This window comes from Suricata suricatta, chromosome 3, assembly GCF_006229205.1.
Source record: "Suricata suricatta isolate VVHF042 chromosome 3, meerkat_22Aug2017_6uvM2_HiC, whole genome shotgun sequence".
In the NCBI taxonomy this organism is placed as follows: Eukaryota; Metazoa; Chordata; class Mammalia; order Carnivora; family Herpestidae; genus Suricata; species Suricata suricatta.
Window position 1 is genome coordinate 31025443 of NC_043702.1, and position 26105 is coordinate 31051547.

Sequence of the window (26105 nt, forward strand, 5' to 3'; positions counted from 1 at the left end):
GTAGGAATATAGTTTTTTAAAGCATGAAAAAGAAGGCAAAAGGAACTGCATTATAGAGTACCTGATAAGAGGATATTATTCAAACGATTATGATTATGCACAGCTCGGTAAAGGTGAAGTTAATTTTTCTTTCAGCTTTGTTGCTATTTTCTTCTGCTTAAATGTACACTCTCATTTCATTATGTGCCTTGCTCCCTGATTGTGCAAACCTATATATAGATATATATATAGATATATATATATATATGAGAGAGAGATACTCAGTACTACTGATGTTTTTTGTTCTACTGCTGGATTAAGTTATTTTCCAAATTACTCCTGCCAGTTACTGTCAGTGAAATATTGTAATGGCTTAGTAGTCATACAGTCAGTGTAAATTTGTTTTCAGTTATGTGTCTTCATTATGTCAGCTTACCCAATCCTTAATAAAAGAATACATAGATTTCATTTAAACACGGGGACTTGACTATTTGTGGAGCGCATCATTAAGAACTTGGTTTCGCTACTCATGTTGGTGGTACCCATAAATAGGCTGTGTGGTAAGAAATTAAATACATTCAACTGGTTAACCTTTATTTTGTACTAAAAGATGAGAAAGCTTTGGCTACATTAGCAATTTAGTGATAGTAAATGTTAAGATTTTTCTTAAAGTACCTTTTTTTGTTTTAGAGCTTTGTGATCAAAAAACATTATGTGCTGGCCTGCCATGTCCAGGTATGTACAATGTGGGTTTATGACGTATTTACAAGTCACTATTTTTGGCCAAACTAGGGCAAAAAAAAAAAAAAAAAAAGGCTGCTCTTTTTATATTAAAAGAATTGTACTTGGGGGCAAAACCCTCATGCTAATTTAGAGCAACAGGGAAGGATACACTTCAGATTACTCACCTTAGTAATGTTACTTGATTAAATACATTCACAAGACATTTGGACATACTTTGTAGAATTTTATTTAGGTCAAGTTCTTAGTACACAGCAACACTTTCAAATACAATTTTGAAATTAAAAAGTGAATGTTCCCCCCACTCATCTGGAGGTGGCTTAATGGCACACACAAGAAGCATTACTGGCAACAGACTGCTCCCTCAAGTTTTCTTGCATGACTTCTACTCCACTCAGAACACCAGCCCTCTCTGCAGGAGCTTAAAAATACAACTGGCCAGATCACAAGTTGTTTACATTCTTTTTTGTAAACCATTTTAAGAAAAAAGATGCATGGACACAAAATATGAAAAACTGCTTCTCCATAGAATTCTGAAGTTGCAAAGGACATTTCCATTTTAATGTGAAAATAAGCTTTTTGTTTTTTACAAAAAACCTCAAGATATTTAGCAAGGATCATTTATACACAGCTAGCCCCTATTGTTTCATTTGTCAATTTTTTTAAGAATTATGAAATTCTTAAAGAAGAACAAAGATCAGCATAAAGTAAACTTGAGGGTATGAGCACAATGCCTCCGTTTAAGAACTGTTTTATAAGGCTCTCTGCTGTGCTCCAGCCAGCGTTGAATTAATAGAACATATTTTTGCTACATAGCACTGTGTAGTCGTAGAAGGGTTAAAACGATTACTTTCACTAATTAAGGTTGCACTTAGTACACTCCTTTAAACAGTTGGAATACTGATGGTATTTATCAAAACAGTGTATCTTTTCAAGTATCTTCCTGAAGACATCGAGTAGAACTCAAAGAAACATAGCACATTGAATTAAGACAGTTACAGAAAGAGTACCAGGCGTTGAGTCAGAAACTCTATTGTTAACTAGCTGTTATCTGAAACGAAACATCTAACCTCCTCAGTTAAAATCAAAAATGAACTAAAATTCTTTATATCTCATCTAGCTTACTAGGATTCTAAATAAATCATGTGAGGGAAATCACCACCTTCACACCAGTCAGGAGTTCCTGGCCAAAGAGGTTCAAAAGGGAACAGATGGGAAGTGATTCAGATCCCTTCTTTTCACCTGTCATTCCTCCATCAAACCCTTTTCAAAGGGAAAGGTGGCCTTCAGGACATGTCATGCTCTCTCCACTAAGGAGAAAAGGCAATGTAAAAATGCAGAGAAGTACCTGCTAAAAGAATACACAAAAGGATAAAAGCAAACTACCACCATTTTGATGCCTTGCCAGCAGAAAAATCGTGCTAAGGAGCATAGCTACATCACTGTAAAGATGCATAAAACCTCTCTAGCTGGGTAATAAACAGCAGCAGGAGGGAGAAAGAAGAGGAGGGATAACAAGGTCTCACCTAGTGACTTTTAGCAAAAGTAGCAGGCCCTTGCCAACCCTAAAATGGGACCAGCAGGTGCCCCTGAGGGAGACAGAAGGCAACTCGCCTAAAGAATGGAAAATACTGATCAAGATATTTCAAAAGATTCATATTTACTCCCAATACAGTAAGCTGATCTCTCAGGTCTAGATTTTGACACTGTTTTGGGTTTTGATGTATTGCCTTGCTCATAAGGTAAACAAGAAAGTATACTTCCATTAATTTCCCCATGGCCTTTCAGAACAGTAGTACCAAAAGCAGTGGGAGGAGGGTGGGGTGTCTCTTAAGTCACTTTTTTTTTTTTTTAAGGAAAAAAAGCACTTCAGGAGGAAAAAATCCATTCTCCCATTAGATTCCCTCTATCCTGTTAAAATGGTTGCTTACTAGTCAGATTTAGACTTGGACCGTCTTTGCCACAATATTATATATCCTATAAGATTTCTGCATTAATTTGGAATTCTTACTATCATCTTGTGGTTTATAAAACTAAATGGAGGAACTTAAGATAAATCAAGAAATACTGCCTTCACAGACTATTAATAGCATGCAATCTATGAAATATTACATACATTAAAAGTCTCCAATTACTATAGGCCTGGCCTATCATCATTACATAGCATCCTTCCAAGACAATATAGAGAATTCAAAAGTGTACAAAAATTTAAAATATGCAGAAAATCCAACAGGTGTTTTTAAAACAATCACACAGATTAGTGCTAAATAATACAGAGACAGTCAGCTGACCCATGGATCCCACTACTGCAGATCTTCAGTAGGAGGGACTGCACTGTCTTCTGCACACAATCCAGGAGGGGCCCAACAGCCACGCTGACCACCACCAACTGTTTTGCACACTTATCTTCTCTGCTTTTGTAGGTGTGAGCTGTGAGAACTATCTGGATTTCAGAATACCCTCTTGCCTTAAAAATCCACTTAACTTTCTCAGCACAAAGTTATTTAAATAAAAACTGGAGCATCTAATTTCGAAACAGTTTTCCTAGCTATACACCAACACTAAGAAAAGTTTAATCTATCCAGGTCCATATGAACCTGAAGGCTCAGAGGACACTCAGGGCCATTACTTTGAAGGAAAACGGGAGTAAAGAATGTCAAGATGACCTAAAAAAGCATGGAGCAGAGGCAAGTTAGTGAACACTAAATTCAAAGTGTTGGAAGAAATCTTTTTAAAAGCAAACAGCTAACTTGCAATGTGTGGGAGGAAAACCTCTACAACTTTAAAATGAAAAGTCTTGATAGGGGAGCTATCTGGGTCTCAGTTAAACGGTGATGAAGTTTTGTGCTCATGTTCACAAGCAGAATATTAACATTTGCTTATACCATCTGAATTCTCTCATACACTAATGCACACCTGCTCATTTTTCAAATTCCTCGACCTCTACTATCCTGTTAAAGGCCTTCACTTGAAATAAATGCAGCTATGGCCTCTCGCCTCTGCCCCTTCCCCGGGGAATGACCTGGCAGCACGCTCTTTGGGCCACAGGCCCCAGAGACAAATCCACGCGTCCGCCTGCTGAGCGGAAGGCCCTCCTGGACGTCTCTACTATTTCTTACACTGATTAAAGAAGTGATGAGTAAAGCCATGACTGAATTTGAATTTGAAAAAAAAATTTGTTTCTCTCAACATTATCTTAATTTTTGCCAATGTAATTAGATAAGTATTTGGCCTTACACTTTCTTATCCCACTATTCTCAGTCTAAGATACAAGGTTCAAATTCCTACCAACAGCAGCTACCAAAGCCAATCACGCAAAATTGGGAAAGTAGTTCCCTTTCCTAGAATTGAGTAAACAACTCAGCAGCAGCTAACACTGGCCATTAACAACAGAGAGGACAGTAACAAGCCTTCTGTTCCCAGTGACTGTCAAGAGACTGAAAGTAACAGCTATTAGAAAAAAAAAAAGTTTTTCTAAATAGTGAAAGAAGTAAAGAAATAGCTGATCTGACCTCCAAGATTCTACTCCTGGAAAAAGTGCCTAAGGCAAGAGTCTAGGATGCCTATTGAGCAGAACGTTTCTGCAGTTCAATCTCTTCAGACCCTCAGGAACCTCATGTCCAGCTTCACATGCCTACTCCAGTATACGATCCAGGCTACCACACACTTCACATGTCTCGGTACACGAGCCATGAGTGGCAGTGCAGTCTCATGCAGCAGCAGCACATTAAGATCAAGCCACCCTCAGAATGTCTGGGGACTCATTTCATCATCCACAATCTACAAACTGAAAAACATGAAGGGATGCAAGTCAGCAGCGTTAACGCATCTGGTGCATTCAAGTGCTGAGAGAATGCAGAATTTACAGTGTTAAGAGGAAATAAGCCATTGAGACAATTATAAAAATGGTTAAGTATGGTATTTAAATACTAGTTCGCTCCTCCTCGTACAAGTGGAAGAAGTGTGGGGTGCGGGTACGGCGCGAGACCACAAGGCTGACTCTTTAGCTCAGGCACTGAAGAACATCCAATGCCAGATTCTGCAGGAGGAGAAATCCCAAGGGTGTACAGTATTCCTGAGAAAAAGATCCCAGATTTTTTTCTGAATCCGTCTTAACCTTATTTGTTTTACAGAGTTATGCTGTTGTACCTCTGATATATTTAGAAATGGTCACTTTATTTCAATCCAAACAGCTCAGCATAGTACAAATAATGGCAGAAAGACCCATCTGTTCAGATTCAGCTTGCTTTTTTAATACTGGGGAATAAACCAAAAAAAACCGTAAGAGTTTGTGTCATTTGTATCCTTCCTTCATTTCACTGGAGGGGAAGCCCCAGGGCCTTTTCATAATCTGGGAAGACCTGACTATTCAGGGAAGCATAGCCCTGCTGAGCTTCACTCAGAATAATGCATGATAGACTCAACATAATTCCCGGGAAAGAGTCCAGTCACTCCGTTCATAACTCCCTCATACCAACCATCATCATTCTTCTTGATGACATAAATAATGGCTCCTTCCTGAAAGGACAGCTCATCTTCCTTGTCTTTTGTATAATCATAAATTGCCACAACTAGAGGGAAAAAAAAATAGGATGTGAAAAGAATAACATTCTTAGAAAGACAAATAATGAATATCCATCCTTTCTCAACTTCTGCAGCACTTCAAACAGTGACTTTCTAAACACAGACTAAAAAATTTGTTTCCTAATACCCAGTTCTATACAGTGGAATCCCATCTTGGAAAGGTTAGGTTCAAAACAGTATAAATGGCCAAAATATATATATATCACATTCAGTCAAACTTACCTTCAAGAGCTTATGGACAAATACCTCATTGAAGAAAGATCCACAATCCCAGAATCGGGAAGATGGCTGCTACTTCAGTTGAGCATGTATTGAAGCACCATATTGTGTAAAAACACATATCTTTAAACATGAGAATTATACCAGTGCAGTGAGATGCACCATAAAAGGCAAGTGAGAAGAGAGAATAAGGAAGAGTAGATTTACATCTCCTTTCTCAAACTTTCTAGTACTTATATTGGCATAAAGCAGCATGTGTTTTGAAAGAATATATATAGTTGATTTATAACTTGTAGGAATTCAGTAAGTTAAATTGGGATACCCTATAACTTGCTCAACTCCATGTAAAGATTTATCTTTTTTATAAAAAGATTCTCTGTACCTTCATTATACCACTCAGAACGTCACTCAATAAAGTCTCCATCTGTATATACTAAGTTTCTCATGCAACCTTAATCTTCACATTAAAAAATAAAACTACAACAGGGACTTAGGATGTAATGCAACTTGCCCTAGTTAATTTTTGTTTCTGGCCTGCTATTTTAGTAAAACTTAAATAGCTTTCTTAATCTCTGAATATTGCCATTATAGTAATCTATTACAGATGCCAGAAAATACTTTGGAGGAGCCTAGAAAGAATTTTTTTTTAATGTTTATTTTGTGTGTGTGTGTGTGAGAGAGAGAGACAGAATGCAAGCCAGGAGGGGCAGAGAGAGAAGGAGATACAGAATCCAAAGCAGGCTCCAGGCTCCAGGCTGTCAGTACAGAGCCCAACATGGGACTCAAACTCACGAACTGGAAGATCATGATCTGAGCCAAAGTCAGACATTTAAATGACTGAGTCACCCAGGCACCCCAGCCTACGAAGAGTTTATAGTGTGTATTTCTCAAAATATAACCAAATACCTAAACACAAATGCAACATAAGTTTGAATAGTAAGAGAATATAAGATATGTACTTAGTACTTCTAGTCAACCTATTAGTTTTTGTTTTTTTATTTTTAGGTTGATAACATTCTTGATGCTTCTGGAAATGCAAATCCACTGCAAGTAATTAGGAGAAGAATATCCCCTAAATACTGTTAACTCTACCTCCTAAATCTCTCAAATCCAAATACTTGTCTCCATCATCACAGTCACTGCCCTAGTCAGGGTAGCAGCCTTTAAAAATACACACTATCGGGGCATCTGGGTGGCTCAGTCAGGCAAGCCTCCGACTTAGGCTCAGGTCATGATCTTATGTAAATTTGTGGGTTCGAGCCCCGCACTGGGCTCTGTGCTGACAGCCAGGAGCCTGGAGCCTGCTTTGGATTCTAAGTCTCCTCTCTCTGCCCCTCCCCGCTCTCATGCAGTCTCTCTGTATCAAAAAGAAATAAAACATTTTAAAAAGTTAATAAAAAAAATACATATTATCACTGACTGTGCCTGAAGATTTTCTAAGCAGTATTACAGATAACGTTATAGAGATACTTTCTAGATTCTCAACTTAAAGCATACTGCTTCCTTACACCTGAAGCTAATATTGTATGTCAACTATACTAGAATTTTAAAAAACTGCTTCCTAAAACTGATTTGCTAGAAATGACACCTTCAATCAGACATCAGTCATAAAAATTCTCATTTCCTATTATCTTTCTCCTACTTCACAGAAGTACAATTGTGGACCACCTTAAAGTATACACAGTTCTGGGTACCAAAGGGACAATTCAAGATACTGGTATGGTATTAAGAAAGAATTACTCCACTGATTAACCCAATCTGCTTGAAAGTTACTCCCCTTCCTTTTCTTTTAACAAAATTTAAGAAATACTACATGGAAGTTATCAACTGACACACGAGCAAACTTAATTTTTAAAGACAACATTATTTGACTTTTGGTAAATAACTCTAAAGAAGTTTAAAAAAACTGAATGACAGTGCCACCTAAAAATACTTCTGTTTGCATCTACTTATTTATGTATCAGATTATCTTTTTTTTAAAGTTAAAATATAACTTTCATGGTAACTTATTACTAATCTACTTAAAAAATCTCCCAGAGTTTACCTCCACCATTAGATTTTTTAAAAAGAAAAAAAAATGCAAACATCTCAGGCTGGTGGTATTCAATTCAATTCCCATCACTAATTACAACTTACTTCCCTTTCTACATGCCTACCCCACCCTCTCCCTGCAACCTGCCCAGGCTGCGTGTAACACTACTCACCACATCCCAAACCACCTCGCCCTTTCACTCAAGAGGATTCCCTCTGCCTGGATGGCCCTTCCTATCTTCCTTCTTTGCCTGAGATATACCACAAATGCCATGTTCTCTGAGAAGCTTTCTGGAATCCCCAGACAGAATTAATGACACTATTCACTTTCTGACAATCATTAATGGAGCACCCATGCTAATTTCTAGAGATATGAAGTTGAACAAGACAAGGGACTGCCATAGTCTTCTGAGGACGGAAATATCTGGTAAATTACCATACATTGTTCATACTTCTAACAAGAAGTTATATCACGAAGCTGGAAGAATACAAGAACAGATGGCTTGTTAGAAGGAAGGAATAGAAAATGGACACTGACAAACAGGTTGAAGTTTACCAGAAAGAATTTAACGCTATTAAATAGTATAGCCAAGACTCAATCCCCGGTCTAAGATCAAGTTTACAACAGTGGTTAAGAATGTGGGCTCCAGGGAGACCTGGGTGGCTCAGTTAGTTGAGCGTCCAATTTTTTTTTTTAAGTTTATTTATTTAGCGACAAAGTGTGAGCAGGGGAGGGGCAGAGAAAGAGGGAGAATCCAAGCAGGCTCCACACAGTCAGTGCAGAGCCTGACATGGGGCTTGAACTCAAAAAACTGTGAGATTATGACCTAGGCCAAAATCAAAAGCCAGACACTCAACCAAATGGGCCACCCAGGCACTAGTGATTTCTGACTCTTGATTTCAGCTGAAGTCATACCCAGAGTCTGCTTAAGATTTTCCTTCTGCCCTTCTCCCCTGCACATGCGCACACGCTCTCTCCCTCCCTCTAGAATGAATGAAATGAATGAATGAGGGCTCTAGAATTATACTACCTAGTTCAAATCCCAGCTCTAACATACAAATTCACAGAACATACGTAACTTTCCTAAGCTTCTTTTTACTCAAATGTCTTATAATGGGAATTACAATACCTCAAAACAAAGTAACATTGTTATATTAAATGAAACAATGTCCATACAATATATAGCCCAGGACTTGTTTATAAGTAACCATTATCTATATAAGTGTTAGCTTCTTTTATTATCATTAATAGCTATTATTATAGACTGTCTTTTCTGAAATACTGACATTTTCCATTATATAAATTATTTCTGAACCTCAATTTCCTAGTTTACAAAATAGGGAGACTAACTGCCTTTCTAAGGTAATAAGTCTTGTATTATGCCAGGCACATAATAAATACATGAACATATCTGTTCTTGGGGCACCTTGGGTGCCTCAGTCAGTTAAACATTTGACTCTTGATTTCAACTCAGGTCATGATCTTACAGTCGTGGGGTTGAGCCCTGTGTCGAGCTCTGTGTTGACAGTGGGGAGCCTGCTTCGGATTCTCTCTCTCCCTCTCTGCCCATCCCTTGCTTGCACACATGCACATGCTCTCTCTCTCTCTTTCAAAATAAATAAACCTTAAAAAAAAAAGTAAGGAAAACGTCTGTTCTTTGCCCGAGTTAAATCAAGATACTTACATATACACATTTTCTCCATTTGGCTGGTATGGCAGTAATCAAGGGTTAAAATAAACCACCCCCTATGGCAATGGTTCTCAACCTTGGAATTATCAGAAAATTTTTTTAAAATTCTGATGCCTGGGTTCTGTGCCCATGAATTCTGATTTCATAGGTCTGGAGGCACAGACATATTAAATGCTGCCAGGGTTGAGAACCAAGCCCTAAGGTCTAAGATAACAAAATGAGTCATTAGGCAGTAGCCTTAACACTGATACACACTCAAACAAACGAGAGAGGGAAAAAAAAAAAAACCACAAGCTAAGTATGGTTGGTTACTTTTGTTTTGCTAGAAAGAATAAGAAAGAGCTTAACTGATTTTCATGTTTTAAAAGATTTGAACTTACCAGATAAATCAAACTTTGAAAAACATCTTAGGGAACAATTCAGGCATATTCTTTTAAACTTTAAAGGGTTACTTGGACTGAAAACAACTGATTTTCCGCTCTTAAAATTTCTCCAGTGTTACATGTTCACTAAGGAGTACACTTTTAGAAAGCAAAAACCTTTCATTATGCTGTTCTCAAGGAATAACTGAGCTTGCTTTTCAGAGCTGAAAACTGTCTTTGCTTTATCCAGGACAGTGTTAAAATCAGGTAGGGAGTTTGTAAAATGTCAGTGCCCCAAAACACACCATAGTGTAGTGCCTTGGGCTCATTTGTTTTCCTTAAAAACAGCTTTATAAAGGTGTAATTTGAACACAAAATACAACCACTTAAGAGTTCGATGATTTTTGTATCCAAAATCTACAAGGAACTCACCAAACTCCACCCCTGAAAAACGAATAACCCAGTGAAGAAATGGGCAGAAGACATAAACAGACACTTCTCCAGGGAGGACATCCAGATGGCCAACAGGCACATGAAATGATGCTCAGCGTCACTCATCATCAGGGAAACAAATCAAAACCACACTGAGATACCACCTCACACTGGTCAGAGTGGCTAAAATGAACAAATCAAGAGACTATAGATGCTGGCGAGGGTGTTGAGAGACGGGCACTCTCCTGCACTGTTGGTGGGAATGTAAACTGGTGCAGCCGCTCTGGAAAACAGTGTGGAGGTTCCTCAAAAAACTATCAACAGAACTCCCCTACGACCCAGCAACAGCACTGCTGGGGATCTACCCAAGGAATACAGGAGTGCTGATGCATAGGGGTACAGGTACCCCAATGTTCACAGCGGCACTGTCAACAATAGCCAAATCATGGAAAGAACCTAAATGTCCACCAACTGATGAATGGATCAAGAAGATATGGTGTGTATATATATATGTATGTATACACACACACACACTAACTATATATATATGTATGTATACACACACACACACACACACAATGTATATATATATGTATGTATACACACACACACACTAACATATATATATATGTATGTATACACACACACACACACACACAATGGAGTACTACATGGAAATGAGAAAGAATGAAATCTGGCCATTTGTAGCAAAGTGGATGGACCTAGAGGGAGTCATGCTAAGCAAAATAAGTCAGGCAGGGGACAGATACCATATATTTTCACTCATAGGTCTAACAGGAGAAACCTAACGGGGAGGGGAAGGAGTGGGGGAAGAGTTAGGGAGAGGGAGTGAGGCAAATTATGAGAGACTCTGGAATACTGAAAACAAACAGGGCTGAAGAGGGAGGTGAGAAGGGGAAGAGGTGATGGTCATGGAGAGGGGCACTTGTGGGGAAGAGCACTGGGTGTTATATGGAAACCAACCTGGTAATAAACTAATAAAAAAGAAGTTTGATGATTTTTGCCAAATGTATGTATTCGCATACATGACAAATATATAACCATCACCACAATCATATAGAACATGCCCATCACGTCCAAGGTTTCCTTTTGCCCCTATGTATTTTTCCTCAGCTGGAAAACTACTGATCTAGATTTCATTTAAATGGAATCATGAAGTAGGAGTCTTTAGTGTCTAGATTCTCTCATTAGTTTAATGCATGATATCCATCCATAGTTTTCACTTGTATCAGTAAGCTTCTTTTGATTGCTGAACAATATTCCACTGAATAGATGGTTATCTCACAGCTAGTCTGTCCACTCACTCGTTGAAAAACACTGGGTTGTTTCCAGGGTTTAGCTATTACGAATACAGCAGTTATGAACATCTGAGTTCAAATCTGTGTGTGAACATAGATCTTCACTCCTCTTAACATGCAGGAAGGGGCTGCCAAACCAGCTTGGCAGGTGTATATCTAACTTCGTAAACTGCCAACTGTTTCTTGAAGTACCTGAAACGTGTTGCACTCTCACTAGTAGTGCCTAACATCTGCAATTTCACCACACTTTCTCCAACACCTGGTATTATCAGTGTTTCTAACTGCAGCCAATCTAGAGGGTGTGTAGTGGTTATTTAGTTTGGTTCACTGTAGCTTTAATTTGCATTTCCCTAGCGACTAACATAATGTTAAGCATCTTCTCATGTGCTTATTTACAATTCATGTATGTCACTGGTGAAGTATTTTCAAATTCTTTTTCTCAAGCTGTCTCCCTCCTTACGGAGTTATTTAGCAAAAATTCTTCCTCATCTAGGCTTGCCTTGTCATTTCATTTACAGCATCTCTGAAGAAGAAAAGTTTAATGAAATTCAGTCTATCAATTTTTTCTTTTAATCTTCATGTTTTTAACACTCTACAGTTTTTTTTCCTAATCCCAGAACACAAAGATTTTCTCCTATATTTTTCTCCAGAAGTTGTATAGTTTAGCTTTTAAATTAGGTCTAAAATACACTTCAAGTGAACTTTTGTGTATGGTGAAATAAGGGCAAAAAGTACATGAACATTAGCTTTTTATCTTTACTTCACCATATATAAAAAATTTTCCTGGATTCATTCCCAACTTGTAGGGTAAATCTGATTACTGTTGCTCTACCTTGGCCAGAAGTAGAAGTCTGCTATTTGTAATTGTAAGCTCCCCAGGTGAGGGATAGTCAACTGTGACAGCATATTTCTTGAAAACACTATCCTTTTCCCCACTGAATTACCTTGCACTTTGTCAAACAATATATGTGGATTTTTTTTCTGGATTCTATGTTCTATTGATTTATATTTTTATATTTAACATCAGCACATTGTCCTGAATACTACTGTAGTCTTAGTTTAAATCTTACAACATTAGTCTTTAAAAAAAAAAAATGGCTTTGATTCTGCTAGATCTCTTGCATTTCTATGTTAACTATCAGAATCCCTTTGTCAATTTCCATAGAATGGCTGGTGGAATTTTTATTGGAATTGCATTCAATTTCCAGCTCAATTTGGAGAAAGCCAGTCTTTAAACAATAATGATCAGAGAACATAATGTATCTCTCAATTTATTTAAGGCCTTTATTAATTTCTCATCATGTTTTATAGTTTTTGCTATATAGGTCTTACATATATTTTATTAAAATTATCTTTAAGTAGTTCATATTTTTGATGTTACTATAAAAGGTAGTTTTGTAAATTTCAATCTCCAAGTATTTGTTGCTAGCATATAAAAATCCAATTAATTTTTCACATTGACTTTGTACCCTACAATCTTGCTAATAATCTCACCTTTTCGTTCTACCAACGTTTTTTGTAGATTGCTTTGGGGATTTTCTACACATAAGATCATATCTGCAAATGAAGATTATTTCATACTGTCCTACATATCTGTTGCTCTGTTTTGGGGCTTTCTCCATGTTGCATTTTGGATAGTTTCTACTATCATATCATCAAAGTTGCTGATTTTTTTTCTTCTAAAGTATCACTTCAGATACTGTGATTTTTCATCTCTAGAAATTCTCTAGAAAATATGGGTTTCCCTCTTTTTGTAAAGATATTCTAATTCTATCTCATGTCTGTGTTTTCTTTTATCTTCTTGGGCATATGTGGCATTTGTAGTATTTTTTGTAATAGCTATATAACACCCCTTGTCTGTTAATTCCACCATCTCAGTCATTTTAGGTTTATTTCTATTGATTGACTTCTTTTAGTTATGACTTACATTTTTTTCTTTTGTCTTTTCTTTTTTTTTTTTTTACATATCTTGCAATTTTTGATTGGATGCTAGATACTGAGAATCTTACTTTTTTGGTGCACTGGATTTCTTGACTTTTTTGAACAATGTTGATTTCGTTCTGGAAATCAATTAAGTTACCTAAAATCAACTGGATGCTTTCAAGGTCTGCATTTAAGCAATTGTTAGGGCAGTCCACAGCAAACTTTAGAGCTAATTTGGACCCATCACTAAGAGGATAGAGTTTTGAAGCCTCTTTATGCCTTGTGTATTACAAGGTCTTTCTATTCTGGCTGGTTCAGGGCCATGAACCTTTCCCAGGCTTGTTATTCTGAATGATTTTTTTTTTTTTGCATACTTCATTTTGGCTGTTCTTTCTACAACCTCAGGTAGTTTCTTCACACACATGCACAGATCAGAATTCAATCCCCAAACCTTAAGGGGACCCTTCTGCAGATCTCCAGGGCTCTGTCCTCTAACTTTGTGTAACTACTTCTTCTATGTGGCCTCCTAAGACTCTGACCTCTATCTTGTCTATGCACTGAGATCTCCAGGCTCTGTATGGGTTCCACCTCCTTGCATATGGCCCAGAAACTTCCCCAAGTTAAGCAAGCAAGACAATCAAAGGTTTACCTTGTTTGAATTCTTTCTCATTGTCTACCACTGCCTATTATCCAATGTCTGAAAATCGTTATTTTTTATTTTTTCTGGATTCATTCCTGTTTTAGGAGGGTAGGTAAATCTGATTATTGTTGCTTTATCTTGGCCAAAAGTGGAAGTCCACTATTTGTTAATGTAAGTTCCCTAGGTGATTCTAATGAGGTCAATTTTAAAAACCATTAAGTTAGTAGCTTTCATTTCCCTAACAGAAAATTTCAAGATAGCACACATTTTTTTGGAGCCAATAGGTCTTGTTGAGATTTGGATCTCTGTGTCTCAGAAGTGTCATGTCATCAATATCTAATATATTTAGAGAAACTTTTCACTAAAACAAATGCCAAATACTACTTTGCAAAGAAACTGAGAAACCATTATTATTTGGAAGAAGTTTCATATGGAGATGCTTAAACTAAAATGTCTGATAGAAGATACCACAAAAGAGTGCTTCAAAGCATGGGGTAGGAATAACTAATAATTTGGAAAAACTATCCTCTTCCTGAGCCATTCAAAAAAAGTCCTATTTTTAAAATTTGTCTTACAGAAGAAACCACTCATAAAAAATCGTGTTCAGTAAGAACAATAAGCAATATAAAATCAAATAGTCACAGAATTTTATTAGTGTGACTTTCAAAAATCACACAAACCTTGTAAACTAAATTAATAAGAATGTTGCACAGGTTATACAAGCAAAACTTTTTCTCTCAGCAGAAAAATAAGATTCTCTTCAGTACCAGTAAATTCCATTTCCGCGTAGAGGTTTCTTCCCATCCCTCTAGATACCCCTCTGAAACTTACCCTTTTCCAAGTAAGACCTTGGAGCCCACGGCGGGTCTTCTTCAGCATAAGGATCACTATACTCGACCACAGCTGCTTCTTCCTCTTCATAATCTTCTGGGGGGGGTGGCGGAGGAGGGGACTCATCAAAGACTGGTTCTTCCACAGGCGGTGGTGGAGGCGGTGTATCTGAAACTAAGAATGTATCAAGCTGATAACAAAACTACATGTTATGCCAAGTTCAAAATTTCCTATCCAAGCTTCTATGTACATAGTATATAAATCCAGACTTGAAAATAGTGCTCTTTCAAAATCTGAGTGGGCAAAGAAAGGCTCCCCACCAACTATAATGTTTCAAATCTCCAAGCATGACTTTCTCCTCCCTTTGGGTCAGGGCTGATGGGTGTTAAATAAAGTTTAGCCAAAACAATTATTATTAAATGAGCCTCTTAGAACCTGTTTATACTAATACATAATCCTCTTTTTCAAAGAAAGAGATAAATACAATATAGTTTGGCTTTACATTATATCCAAGGAGCGGTGGTTATCAGAAATATTACTAATTTGGACATTTATAACCATATTTAATTTATAATAGATTAGAATGTACCAGTGAATAATCAAATATTAGTAATTTACATTTCCCTCAATTTTTTTAATAGCATTTTACCAAATTAGTGGGATGGAAATCACAAGACTGGATAACTTCATCCATGAAGATGCTTATGTTTGCTATTTTTTATATAGAGAGAGAATTTCAATAATTCAAACTAATTTATGACACAGAATTTCTTTAAGCTAAATATCCAAGAGTGATTTAAAAATCTCTCCTTAAAGACATCTGTTTCCATTGCTCAGGTATCAAAACATAGTAACATCTAAGATTATCCCCAAACTCAGGGAACTCAAAGCTTTCAAAATGCTTAATAAATAAGCACAACTCAACAAAATAAACTCAGTAAAGCTGCATTTATCAGCTATCCAATTTTATTTATTAATTCTAATTATGAGGTATCAGTACTGTTCCTGTGAAATCCTCTGAGCAATCTTGTTTATTTTCTGTCTTTCATCTACTGATTCAATCAAGTGTATTTGAGAAGACTGCTACCTGATGAAGATAAGCCACATCATTAGCCACAGTATTCTCCCACCTATTGCCAATCTATTTCCCAATCTATCCAATTTATGCACTTCAAAATTTTATTCATTAAAAGTAATTCTTGGGGGTGCCTGAGTAGTTCAGTCAGTCAAGGATTCAACTCTTGATTATGGCTCAAGTCATGATCTCACAGTTTGTGAGTTCAAGCCTCATGCTGGGTTCTACGCTGACAGTGCAGAGCCTGCTTGGGAGTCTCTCTCCTTTCTCTCTGCCCCTCCCCCCACCGCCCACAAGAATAAATAAACTTTATAAATCCTTAGAGTTAAAAAAAAAAAAAAGAAAAAGTAATTCTTTGGGGGGGGGGGCGCCAGGTTGGCTCAGTTGGTAGGGTGTCCAACTCTTGATTTTGTCTCAGGTCATGATCCTAGGGTCGTGGCATCAAGGCCTGCATCAAGCTCCATGCTGAGCATGGAACATGTTTAAGATTCTCTCTCTGTCCCTCTGTTCCTCTCCCTTACTCACACACTCTCTCTCTCTCAAAACAAAAAGAAAAATTATTTTAGTACTAATGGGTTTTTTGAATAAACAAAAAATACAGATATGTGATTTAGCATATATTTTATGACAAATTGCATATGATTGGGGTAAGAATCAACAATATAAACAATATAACCTATTTGCATTAATAAGGTAAAGAAATTGACTTTAAACAATTACACAAAAACAAAGATCCAAAGGAACATTGTCTTTCAAAACAATCACCTTGAGAAATTATACTACAAAATTACTCAAAAAGATTCTTCCATTGCTCATTTTTTCCTTCTCTTATAATGCCTCAGAGTTAGTTTAATGAGACTAACATAAGCTAGCATTTTTTACTTAAAATGTTCCAATTACTCAGCTAGCACTTTATATAATACATTATTTCATTTAATCTTTACCTTGGGAAGTGGTAATCCTCACTTCATGGATGTGGAAACTGGCTTTCCAAGATTAAGTACTCCTGCACTAAACAAGTGGAAAGCAGGAATCTGAACTTCACTGCCTATTATCTTAAAAGATATACTATGGGAAGAGATCAGCTCGGTAACTTTAAAGTCCTGTTTCATTATTACTCATTCAACAAACATCAACTGAAAATTCATTATGGCCAGCTACTGTGCTCAGCACTAGGACAGAGCAGTAGGCTGAAGTCACAGAGACATGGACAACCAAATTTTTACATATAATCAAGCATGGTAAGTGCTTTAGTCATTATGGAAAACTAAGGAATAGACCAAAACTCTTACCTAGGTCAGGAAAGGCTTCCTGAATCTGAAGGATAAGTAAGAGTTAATGGCCAAAGGGTAGGGTGGAGTGAGGGTGGATATTTCATGTCAGATGTAAAGGAAAAACAAAAAAAAAAAAGATAAGAAAGTAGGAGCTCTTCAAAAAACTGGCCAAAGTTTAGAAGGAAAAAGCATAAGGAAGCTGAAGAGGACTAAGTAGGAAGAGCCTTCAACAGTTTGAATTCTATCTAAAGAGCAACGGGGAGCCATAGAAGGATTTTAAGAAGAATAACAGAATCATAACTGCACTACTTAGCCCAGTATACCTGGTTCCAAATAACTCCAGACTGTTTCCAAACATCAACCTTATTACAGACTAAGTATCTGCTACCACAGAGTATCTTCAAAATACTACACCTGAAAACAATGAAGATAATTGCAAGACAGGTATGTATCTTTCCAAGGTGAATGTTTTGAAAAGAACAACACTCATTTGAATGTAGAAGTCCTGCTATGTCTGTAAATGCTCACCGCATATAAAAGTTTTATTTTTATACATTTTTAGGTGAGAAATGCATATCACTATTGCAAGAAAGAAAAGACTATCCCCAAAAGCAATCACACTATGATAAACACTGGAGCTGCTCATGGTTTACCTTCCAATAAACAGAAGTTAAACACACTATTTTCAGAAGCTAGCAAACAGAGATGCAAAGGCACCTGAAAGAGATACTGGCCCCTCAGGCAAGTAAGACTGGATCATAACCAGTTAAATACAACAAAGAAATGTGTTTATAAAAAGGGGGCATTTAGTTAGCTATGGAAGCACAAAATGCAAAAAAACCAAAAACAAAACACCAGGACTGTGTCAGATGCTTCTCTAAGTACTGGGGAAAAGGTCAGCCAACAGAACAACCAAAAATTCCTGCTCTTGTAAGAGCTTACATTCTAGAATTGGCAATGCCCATTTCCAAAGGGGGAGTCCTAGGCAACAGAATGCCAATATTCCTACCCCACGGGTGAGACCATCCTTATTATGAGATGCACACACTGGGCGCCTTTATGCTGATGGCATTAAAATTTTCAATAATGTAATTTCTGTCATTCATTTTCCACACCCATAATGCAACCTTACAATTGTGATGTGGGCTCCTTGTGTAGACTGCTCACAAAAAGAGAATTCATCTATCGTATGGACTATGTTCACTGGTCTCTTTACCAGCAAATTCTCACTGAATGTTGATACAGGCCTCCTGCTTTGTAGACTTCAGTCTCCTAAGCTTCCTTAATGCTTCCACAGGAGAAGACTGAAGGTGTCAGTAACATCAGTTATCTGACTCCGCATGGCTCAACACGAGACCACAGACCAATGCAAATTCACTGCCAATCTATAAGGTCTCTTGGGAGACAGGCTGGCAATTCTGGTCCCCTGAGAGCTACCACGGCACGGCCATTTTTACACCTGGAATCCCAAGACGGGGTAAGATTCTCAAGCCGGCCGTAACACCCTACAACTCCAGTGACAGGACACTAGGCTACTACTTGCTTGAGCAACTCAGAGAAAAGGAAAAGACGGGATATCTGAGGACTAAAGGTCTCTCCTTGGTTAGATGTGATCTTTCTGTTCTTATACGTGATTTATTTTACTTTCGTATTATCTTCACTACCAGATTTAAGTTATCTGGAAGTAGAGAACTTCATCTTATTTTATCATTCACACTAGCTGCTCACACAGTGACTTGTTCATAATATTCAAATATTTAAAGTATTAGCGAATGAATGACGATTCAGCCAATCATATATAAATGACATTTTATGCCTATAATCTGATCTACAGCATAAAGAAGACATAAACTTACTATTTTCTTGGACTCTGGCCACAAATCCCATTAAAGGTAACTGAGGAGTTACCTGTAGGATGGAGGGAGGAGGAGGAGCAAGAGATACTGCAAAAACAAAAAAGGTGTGGAGGATAAGGGGTAAGGGCGAGTTACATTAAAAGGAAAGGATAACACAATAAAACAAACCTATAAGGAGGGAGACCACCATGTACAAATATTTTATAAGCTATCTTAAAGGTCCTCTTTTAAGGGATAATACATTAACACAAAAAAACACAAAGTATTAGGGGGAGTTTTAAGAAAGTATAAAAACTTGCAACAGGAAGCATTTATTATATACAGATCTATTCTAACACGTAATGGCAAACTGATCTGGTCATATCACTAACATGTCTTTTCAAAGAATTTCTTCAGATTATCATGAATAATTTGGTTTTCAGGAGTTTAGAGGTTACAAGTTTAAATATTCATCAATACAGAGAAAAAAAACATTGCATCCCAACATCCTAAGTTTATACTTTTCATTACTTCAGTAACAGACAAATTAATTGGTTCTTCATTCATTAACTAAACAAATATTTACTGACTTTCTAGGAAGCAGTAAGCACTTTGCTAGGAGACCAGTATCAAAACCATTCTAACAGGTCTGAGTCCTTGTGAGTTTTCATAATCCCAATTCATACAAAACAAAACAAAACAAAACAAACCACTGGCCTCATTCAAATCATTCTCTCCTCCCCACGGTGTCTTTCCTTCTGTCTCAAACACTGGTACAGCACCTAGCACTAGCCTTTAACAAATGTTTAGCATATGTAAATAAACCAGATACATGCCCCAAAATTGTCCATGATTAATTCGACAGTTATAGTTTCCTTCAGAATGGGTACTAATTGTGGTATACATCTTTTTATAAAAAGAGAACACCTTTATTAACTCCAAATTATGGTTAAGACTAATACAACTAAGGGGTGCCTGGATAGCTCAGTCAGTTGAGCATCTGACTTTGGCTCAGGTCATGATCTCATGGTTTTTGAGTCTGAGCCTTGTGTTGGGCTCTGTGCTGACAGCTCGAAGCCTGGAGCCTGCTTCAGATTATGTGCCTCCTCCTCTCTCTGCCCTTCCCATACTCAGGCTCTGTTTCTCAATGATGAATAAACATTAAATGTTAAAAAAAATTAAAGATAATACAACTAAGAAGATGAATAAGAGTCACTGCCCTCAAAGAGATCACATTCTAATTGGGAACCTAAGATAAAATAATAATCTTAACTCAACAGTGTTTGAGTTAAGTGGTATGGGTGCTGGCGTGATGGTGATGGGGGGACAGGAGTGGGGTAGTGGTAAGGAAGGCCACACAGAAATTGCCTCTGAGCAGGCACTAGAAGAACCAGGAGTTCAATACGCAGACAAGAATGAAAATCAAGAGAGGCTGAGAACCAAGTGAGGAGCAAAGGTTTATAGGTATAAAGCAGCATGACCAGTTCAGAGGACTGAAAGGAAATGTTTCTCTATGACTAGCATAAAATGGCTCATTTTAGCCACTCTGACTGGCGTGAGGTGGTATCAAGACACTATAGATGCTGGCGAGGGTGTGGAGAGACGGGCACCCTCCTACACTGTTGGTGGGAATGTAAACTGGTGCAGCCGCTCAGGAAAACAGTGTGGAGGTTCCTCAAAAAACTATCCGTAGAACTCCCTTATGACCCAGCAATAGCACTGCTAGGGATTTACCCAAGGGATACAGAAGTGCTGATGCATAGGAGCACATGTACCCCAATGTTCATAGCGGCACTGTCAACAATAGCCAAATCATGGAAGGAGCCTAAATGTCCATCACCTGATGAGTGGATCAAGAAGATGTGGTATATATACACAATGGAGTACTACATGGCAATGAGAAAGAATGAAATCTGGCCATTTGTAGGAAAGTGGATGGACCTTGAGGGTGTCATGCTAAGTCAGGCAGAGAAGGACAGATACCATATGTTTGCATGCATAGGTCTAACAGGAGAACAAGAGAAACCTAATGGAGGACCAGGGGGACGGGAAGAGGGAAAGAGAGTTGAGGAGAGAGAGGGATGCAAAACTTGAGAGACTATTGAATACTGAAAACGAACTGAGGGTTGAAGGGGAAGGGGGAGAGGGGAAAACAGGTGATGGTGGTGGAGGAGGGCACTTGTGGGGAAGAGCACTGGGTGTTGTATAGAAACCAATCTGACAATAAACTATTAATAAGTAAATAAATAAATAAATAAAATGGCTCAGGGAGAAAGTACAAACCTGGAAAAGTGGATGGATATGAAATAGGAAAGTATCTTAGGGGAAAGAGTGCTTAGGGGAAAGAGACTGGACTTTAAAGTCACTCAGTGTCAAATATCTAATTTACCATTTCCTTGTTGGAACACCAAGAAAGAAAGACTTCTCTGAGCCTAATCCATATAGAAAGAGTTTTACTTTACAGTGATTGCAAAGATTAAAAAAAATAAATTAACAAAACACTAATGCATGCAGAAAGCCTAACACAGGACCTGGCACACACCAAAAAATCAAGGCTGCATAAACAGAAGAAAAGGAGAGAACTAACAGTGTGAAAAAAGTGCCACTTGGTCTTTGGGTATCTAAGGAACATATAGAATGTAGACAAGAGTTAAGTTATTAGTTTATCCTGAAGACTATCTAGATGTAAGGGATACAACAGGATAACCCTAGAAATGGGCACCTTTCTTTTTATAACAGAGATCTTGATTAGGTTTTCCCTAAAGTCATACTTTTTGATAATAAAACCTTAAGTTGTGTGACTCCCACTTGCAAAGGCTTGGAACATTTTGATATGGTCATAATACCCTGTTTCCAAACTTGGGGGAAGAAGATGACATAAACAACACAGAAATAGCAGAGACAAAGCTGATAAAAGAAAAAGAATAGCAGGCAGCAACTGACACTTCCATTAAAGTAGAAATCAGGTACATGTTCCTATCAAATAAGATGAAATGCTCCTCTTCTGTTAGCACCAGTCCCAACCTCTCCTAGAACAGAAAAGCAGGAAATCTCTCGTTTCAGTTATGGTTTCTCATCCAAATTAAAAAAAAAAAAAAAAAGAGGGGTGCCTGGGTGGCTCAATCAATTAAGCGTCCGGCTTTGGCTCAGGTCATGATCTCACAGTTGGTGGGTTCAAGCCCCGCGTCAGGCTCTGTGCTGACAGCTCAGAGCCTGGAGCCTGCTTCATATTCTGTATCTCCCTCTCTCTGACCCTCCCCTGCTCATACTGTCTCTCTGTCTCTCAAAAATAAATTAAAAACATTTAAAAAATCAATCAATAAAAAAAAATTTTTTAAACGAACTTCTGGTACTAAAGAATGATTAGGTGCTTAACTTAGAACACTCTTTTTGTAGGTAGAGTTTATTATTATTTTTTAAAGATGAGTATATTTTATTTCTTATTCTGAAAGTGAAAACCTGAATCCATATTGGTTTTAAGAAGTCTACCAACAGCAGCCCACGTAAAACCCAATCCCAAATCTTTCTAAAACAGAATTACTTTATAGCAAAACAAGTTAGCTTTTTTTCAAAGCCAGTTCATGTTAAAAAAAAAAAATTCAGTTCCAAACGGTGTTTACAAAGGACATCCTAAATGCTACTTTCCCCCAACCCCTGCCCCAGCAAGCTTTTTATGTGGCGGTCCAAATTAATTCAGATACCACAGCATTTTCTTTCTGGACCACATTAAGATTTTATCTGACCAGAATTCTTAAGAACCAGAACATCCTACTTTAAACTAGATTTCTCTTCCTTAGAGCCGATCAGAAAATGAACCAACCATTCAAAGAGATTTAAGCAGGAATCTGATGAGAAGAATTATTTGCAATATTCAGTTCTAGCCTTAGGCATCTTGTGAACCGGGAAAGGCATGAAGTAACTAGACACTTGTTTTCACTCCACTTAATTAAGATAATTCTTCATATGACAAGACCCTTTCCCTATAACCACCAAAAGGTTTCCTAACTTAGATTCAGTAATTTTATGTTCACAATATACACAAATGATGTTAATGTGAAGAGATGACCTCACCAAATGACTGAACCAAATACACACACACACAGAGTAAAAGGCTCTGCTAGCAAACCAAACTTACAGTATGAATCTATGCTGACGAAATATATAGACTTTCCAAGCATGACCTTCCTGATTATTTATAAAATCCTTTGGAGCACCATCTTTGAGGTTTATTGTTTTAAAATGTCCAGTTCAAAGACTTTTGAAGGGCGCCTGGGTGGCTCAGTTGGTTAAGCATCTGACTCTTGGTTTTGGCTCAAGTCATGATCTCATAGTTCCTGAGTTCCAGCCCCACATGGGGATCTGCACTGACAGTGTGGAGTCTACTTGGGATTCTCTCTCCCCCTCGCTCTCTGCCCGTCCCCCACTTGTGGGCACACACACTCTCTCAAAATAAATGAACTTTAAAAAATAAAAAGTTTTTAAAAATCGCTTAGGATTTTAGATCTTATTTCTACAGATTTATAAACAGTCTGAGAAAAGCAGACAAAATAAACATCCTAAATACTACTACTAAAACGATTGAGAATACCACCTTTAGAAGTTATATTTATCTGACAGCCCATTCAAGTTTAGTTGCTTGAATTTTACACTGCAGTGAGGGAAATGATTTATTCATTTTCAGACTGAAATGTTTTCTGAGCACCTGGGTGGCTCACTCAGTTAAGCAACTTCAGCTCAGGTAATAATGATCTAGTGGTTCATGAGTTCGAGCCCTGTGTCAGGCACTCTGCTGACAGCTCAGAGCCTGGGGTCTGCTTCAGTGTCTCCCTCTCTCTGTCCCTCCCCCACTCGTTCTCTTGTTCTCTCTCAAAAATAAACAAATGTTAAAAAAGTGAAATATTTTCTAAAGATGAATAGCAAGGAGTATTTAAAAGTGAACTTAACTAAAGATACTCAATAAGGAGGCTTTTTTGACAGAAAAGAATATGGTTATCAAACAATTATCAATTCTGTAGTCTCAGAAGGGTTAAAAGAACTGGATCATTGTAGTTATTCCTTTTGAACCAAAAAAAGTCAACATAAGATGTTATGCCAAGAAAAAGTAGCAAATTAACAGTTTAAAAACATAACTCATGTTAATAATCAGTGTAAAGGGCCTATCTGTCTGGCTTACTTGGTCATCTAAAAATATATTTACCACTTTTCAGTCGTTCCCTTGCTTTTTCGTTCTTAGAGTAAGCATTCTTTAACAAACACTAAATATTGCCTAAAATAAGGATTTGAAAATAGCTTCCTGCTACTGCTTTTTATTTATACTCTGCTAAAGCCCCACCACATCTGCACTCTTCTGGAAATCTGTAAGTAACCTAACCATCATTTAGAGAATATATGTTATTGGCTTCTCTTCTGCAATATCACCAACCCAGTATAATTTTTCCATTGCATCTTTTTAGTTGTTTTTAATAACATTCAGTGGTTAAAGCTCGGCATTTTCCCTGTGTAAAACACACTGGTCGGGGTGCCTGGGTGGCTCAGTCGGTTGAGCGGCCGGCTTCGGCTCAGGTCATGATCTCACAGTTCGTGGGTTCGAGCCCCACATTGGGCTCTGTGCTGACAGCTAGCTCAGAGCCTGGAGCCTGCTTTGGATTCTGTGTCTCCCTCTCTCTCTGACCCTCCCCCTTCTTGCGCTGTCTCTCAAAAATAAATTAAAAAAACAAAACAAACAAAAACCACCATAGTCAGTCACAAATTTCTCTCATACAAGCTATATACAGTCACATTTCTTGCAACCAACATTCCATTTTATGAATTAGATTTTCTTTAAATCTTTGCTGTAAGATTTAATTTTATGCATCCCTAAATTCATAGATTGAAATCCTAATGTGATGGTAGTAAGAGGTAGGATTTTGGCAGTCAATTAGGTCATGAGGGTAGAGCCCTCATGAATGGAATTAGTGCCCTTATAAGGGAGATATAGAGAAATCCCTCTCTTTTTCCACCATGTGGGGATATGAGAAGATAGCAGTCTTCAAACTGGAAGAAAACCCCGGAACTTGACCATGTTAGCACCCTGATCTCTGACTTCCAGCTTCCAAAACTATGAGAAATAAATTTCTGTTGTTTATAAACTATCCAGTCTCTGTTATAGCAGCCTAGACTAAAACACTTACCAAATGAGGTTTATATATATAAATGTACAAATGTGCAAACACACACGTATTTGTGTGTACACACATATTTACCACCAAAGTGCTTCATATTGAAATTTAAAATGAAAACTGTTGATCTGTGGTTAGCTCTTATTTGTTTCAGTGACTCTCTCTGCAGCTGACAAGATGAATGATACATTGGTATTTGTATTTCTTTGGCTACATTTTTATGAAACAATGGGAGCCAAAGGGATTTCAGTTATGCCCTGATCAAAGTGTTCCTTTTATTAACTTGCTTCTGAAATAATCTCATTAGAAAACAATTATTGTACTCTTTGGATCATTATAAAACACTTATTGTACTCTTAGGACTTGGCACTAGACACTGGGATTCCGATGTTTGGTTGCCTTTTCAACTCAAACCAAATAGAGTAACAGTGCTGCTAGATTTCCACACATTGAATTTACAGTCACATGAATCCCAGCCTGTCAGCTCACTCCTTCAGAAGTACACATCCATTTCAAGACTCTGATTGTAAAAAAAAAAAAAAAAAAATACAGTCTCATAGAAAACACACCTGGGATCATTTTGTTAAATCAGGGAATTAGCTGCTTGAGAAAGCACAACATATATTTTTTCATTTTAAATATTAATAAATAGAGATGAAGGTAAGACCTGTGGGAATAATACAAGACACATATAATTTTCTTAAGCAAATAAAAAGTAGGAGCACCTAGTAGCCTTAGGACACTGGTTTGCAAACTATTAATTCTTGCAAAAAAAAAAAAAAGCTTTTCAAAGAACATGATGTAGTAAAAATAAATTTTAATTCAATAAAAGCACTATGATTAATAAACTAACAAAGTGGCAGTTACCGTCTTTAAGGCAGAACTTAACAGAGAGGCACACAGGAGAAAAAAAACCTAAATGAATGGTCTCACACGTTATACTGAAGTCTCAACAATCTCAATTCATTTTATATCCATGAGTGTGAAAAATACTTTCATTTCATTTTTCTA

General features: G+C 37.4%; 1 protein-coding gene across 11 annotated transcripts in view; it reads right to left on the reverse strand.

Annotated features, from left to right (window-relative positions):
• Nucleotides 1-4949: 4949 nt before the first annotated feature.
• The window catches only part of ABI2 (abl interactor 2), a 120437-nt gene continuing 99281 nt past the window's right edge, over nucleotides 4950-26105 (reverse strand). For 6 of the 11 annotated variants that reach the window (XM_029934013.1, XM_029934018.1, XM_029934012.1 and 3 more), the window contains 3 exons: nucleotides 18958-19044; nucleotides 14753-14926; nucleotides 4950-5291 (listed from right to left, as the gene is read on the reverse strand). In XM_029934013.1, the coding sequence (XP_029789873.1) occupies nucleotides 5116-5291; nucleotides 14753-14926; nucleotides 18958-19044 (437 nt within the window). In that variant the 3' untranslated portion in view covers nucleotides 4950-5115. The remainder of the gene's footprint in view (nucleotides 5292-14752; nucleotides 14927-18957; nucleotides 19045-26105) is intronic. The other 5 variants (XM_029934021.1, XM_029934022.1, XM_029934017.1 and 2 more) reach the window with 1 other exon arrangement.